The 2,151-nt window shown below is 60.9% G+C and overlaps 1 protein-coding gene across 4 annotated transcripts in view; it reads left to right on the top strand.

Annotated features, from left to right (window-relative positions):
* The first annotated feature begins 1,038 nt into the window (after positions 1 to 1,038).
* The window catches only part of nek8 (NIMA-related kinase 8), a 55,164-nt gene continuing 54,051 nt past the window's right edge, over positions 1,039 to 2,151 (top strand). For all 4 annotated transcript variants that reach the window (XR_013577489.1, XM_078548025.1, XM_078548024.1 and 1 more), the window contains exon 1: positions 1,039 to 1,184. Coding sequence is in view for 3 of the 4 variants with exons in the window: in XM_078548025.1 (XP_078404151.1) it covers positions 1,138 to 1,184 (47 nt within the window). In the remaining variant the exon portion in view is untranslated. The remainder of the gene's footprint in view (positions 1,185 to 2,151) is intronic.

The raw sequence follows: 2,151 nt of genomic DNA, 5'->3' as shown, positions 1-2,151 counted from the left end.
TCCCCACCCTCTTTCCGATCCCCCTTTTCCCAATAATTTATAATTTTTAAACGAATATATTTTTTCTTTTCCCTCTTATTTTAAAATTTATTTTGATCTGTTGTTTCATCTCCACCTTTTAGCCTATTTTGATCCCTTCCCCCCACCCCGACTAGGGCCATCTGCCACTTGCTCGTCCTGCTTTCTACCCTTAATGTCCTCATTAGCACATCCTTTAGATAATATTACCACCGTCAACAACCCTTTGTCCTTTTGTCTATGACATCCTTGGCAGTCTCTTCTTGGCCTCCACCTATCACTATCCTCCTATTGAGCTCTACCTGTCCCACCCACCCCCCTCTATCAGCTTATATTTCATCTCACTTTTATATGTCTTAGTTCTGACGAAGGGTGACACGGACTCGAAACGTCAACTGTATCCCTCTCCTGACGGCAGATGCTGTCAGACCTGCTGAGTTTTTCCAGGTATTTTTGTTTTTGTTGCAGGACTATCAAGTCCCACTCATGAAGAGACTTGGCGGGGTGGGGGGGGGGGTAACTTTGCTGTATCTCGTTCTTGAAGACAAGCATAGCTGAGAATCTCTTTCGTGGGCTTCCAATTTGTCTCACTCAACATTTTCCAGCTGTTTCCACCTCTGGAAATGGAATAATCCTCCAAGCAACAATCCTATTTAATAAAAATCCTATTTAATCCTCATTTAAATATTGGAGTTAGTGTGAGGGTTTGGGGTTGGTTGGGGTAGAGGTAGGGGTAGGGGTTGGGTTGGGTGGGGTAGGGGTAGGGGTTGGGTGCGGTAGAGATAGAGGTTGGGGTTGGGTGGGGTAGGGGTTGGGTGGGGTAGAGGTAGGGGTTGGGGTGGGGTAGGGGTAGGGGTTGGGTGGGGTGGGGTGGGGGTAGGGGTTGGGTGGGGTTGGGGTGGCTTGATATGTGGGACGAATTGGTTTCACAGAGACATTAGAGAGGGACCTGCAGTTCTCAGTGTTTCCAAGCGGCGGCGCTGCTCTCTGATCCTGCCCGGGTTCGGTGCAGGGCTGCAGCAGCCGGGCTGCCGGAGCGCGAGACCAGGCTCCAGGGAAGAAGTGTGGACCTCGCCGGCTCCCCTACCGGAAGTTGTCCTCAGCTCCTTGGAGACGGCGATGGAGAAGTACCAGAAGATGAAGGTGGTGGGACGGGGGGCGTTTGGGTGAGAGTGTTGTTTACATTCGGTTTGTTCCCCCCCCCCTCCCTCTCCCTCTCCGAGTGACAGTTAATGAGTTGCTGCAAATCAGTTCGAACCAAAACTCAGCAACTCACTCAGAGCCAATGGGCTATTTGCTGGAGGGAGGGGGAGGGAAAGAGGGAGGGGGTGGGGGGGGAGGGGGAGGGGGGGGAGGGAAAGAGGGAGGGAAAGGGGGAGGGGGGAGGGAGGGAAAGGGGGAGGGGGGGGGGAGGGAAAGGGGGAGGGGGGGGGAGGGAAAGGGGGAGGGGGGGGGGAGGGAAAGGGGGAGGGGGGGGGGAGGGGGGGGGGAGGGAAAGGGGGAGGGGGGGGGGAGGGGGGGGAGGGAAAGGGGGAAGGGGGGGGGAGGGAAAGGGGGAAGGGGGGGGGAGGGAAAGGGGGAGGGGGGGGAGGGAAAGGGGGAGGGGGGGGAGGGAAAGGGGGAGGGGGGGGGGAGGGAAAGGGGGAGGGGGGGGGGAGGGAAAGGGGGAGGGGGGGGGGAGGGAAAGGGGGAGGGGGGGGGGAGGGAAAGGGGGAGGGGGGGGAGGGAAAGGGGGGGGAGGGAAAGGGGGGGGGGGAGGGAAAGGGGGGGGGGGAGGGAAAGGGGGGGGGGAGGGAAAGGGGGGGGGGGAGGGAAAGGGGGGGGGGAGGGAAAGGGGGAGGGGGGGGGAGGGAAAGGGGGGAGGGAAAGGGGGGGGAGGGAAAGGGGGGGAGGGAGGGGGGGGAGGGAAAGGGGGGGAGGGAGGGGGGGGAGGGAAAGGGGGAGGGGGAGGGGGGGAGGGGGGGGAGGGAAAGGGGGAGGGGGAGGGGGAGGGGGGGAGGGAAAGGGGGAGGGGGAGGGGGGGAGGGAAGGGGGGAGGGAAAGGGGGAGGGGGTGGGGGGGAGGGAAAGGGGGAGGGGGTGGGGGGAGGGAAAGGGGGGAGGGGGGTGGGGGAAAGGGGGAGGGGGTCCGGGG

Source organism: Cetorhinus maximus, chromosome 9, assembly GCF_964194155.1.
Source record: "Cetorhinus maximus chromosome 9, sCetMax3.hap1.1, whole genome shotgun sequence".
Lineage (NCBI taxonomy): Eukaryota > Metazoa > Chordata > Chondrichthyes > Lamniformes > Cetorhinidae > Cetorhinus > Cetorhinus maximus.
The sequence above is the reverse complement of the archived record's forward strand: the minus strand, read 5'-3'. Positions and strand labels throughout refer to the sequence as shown.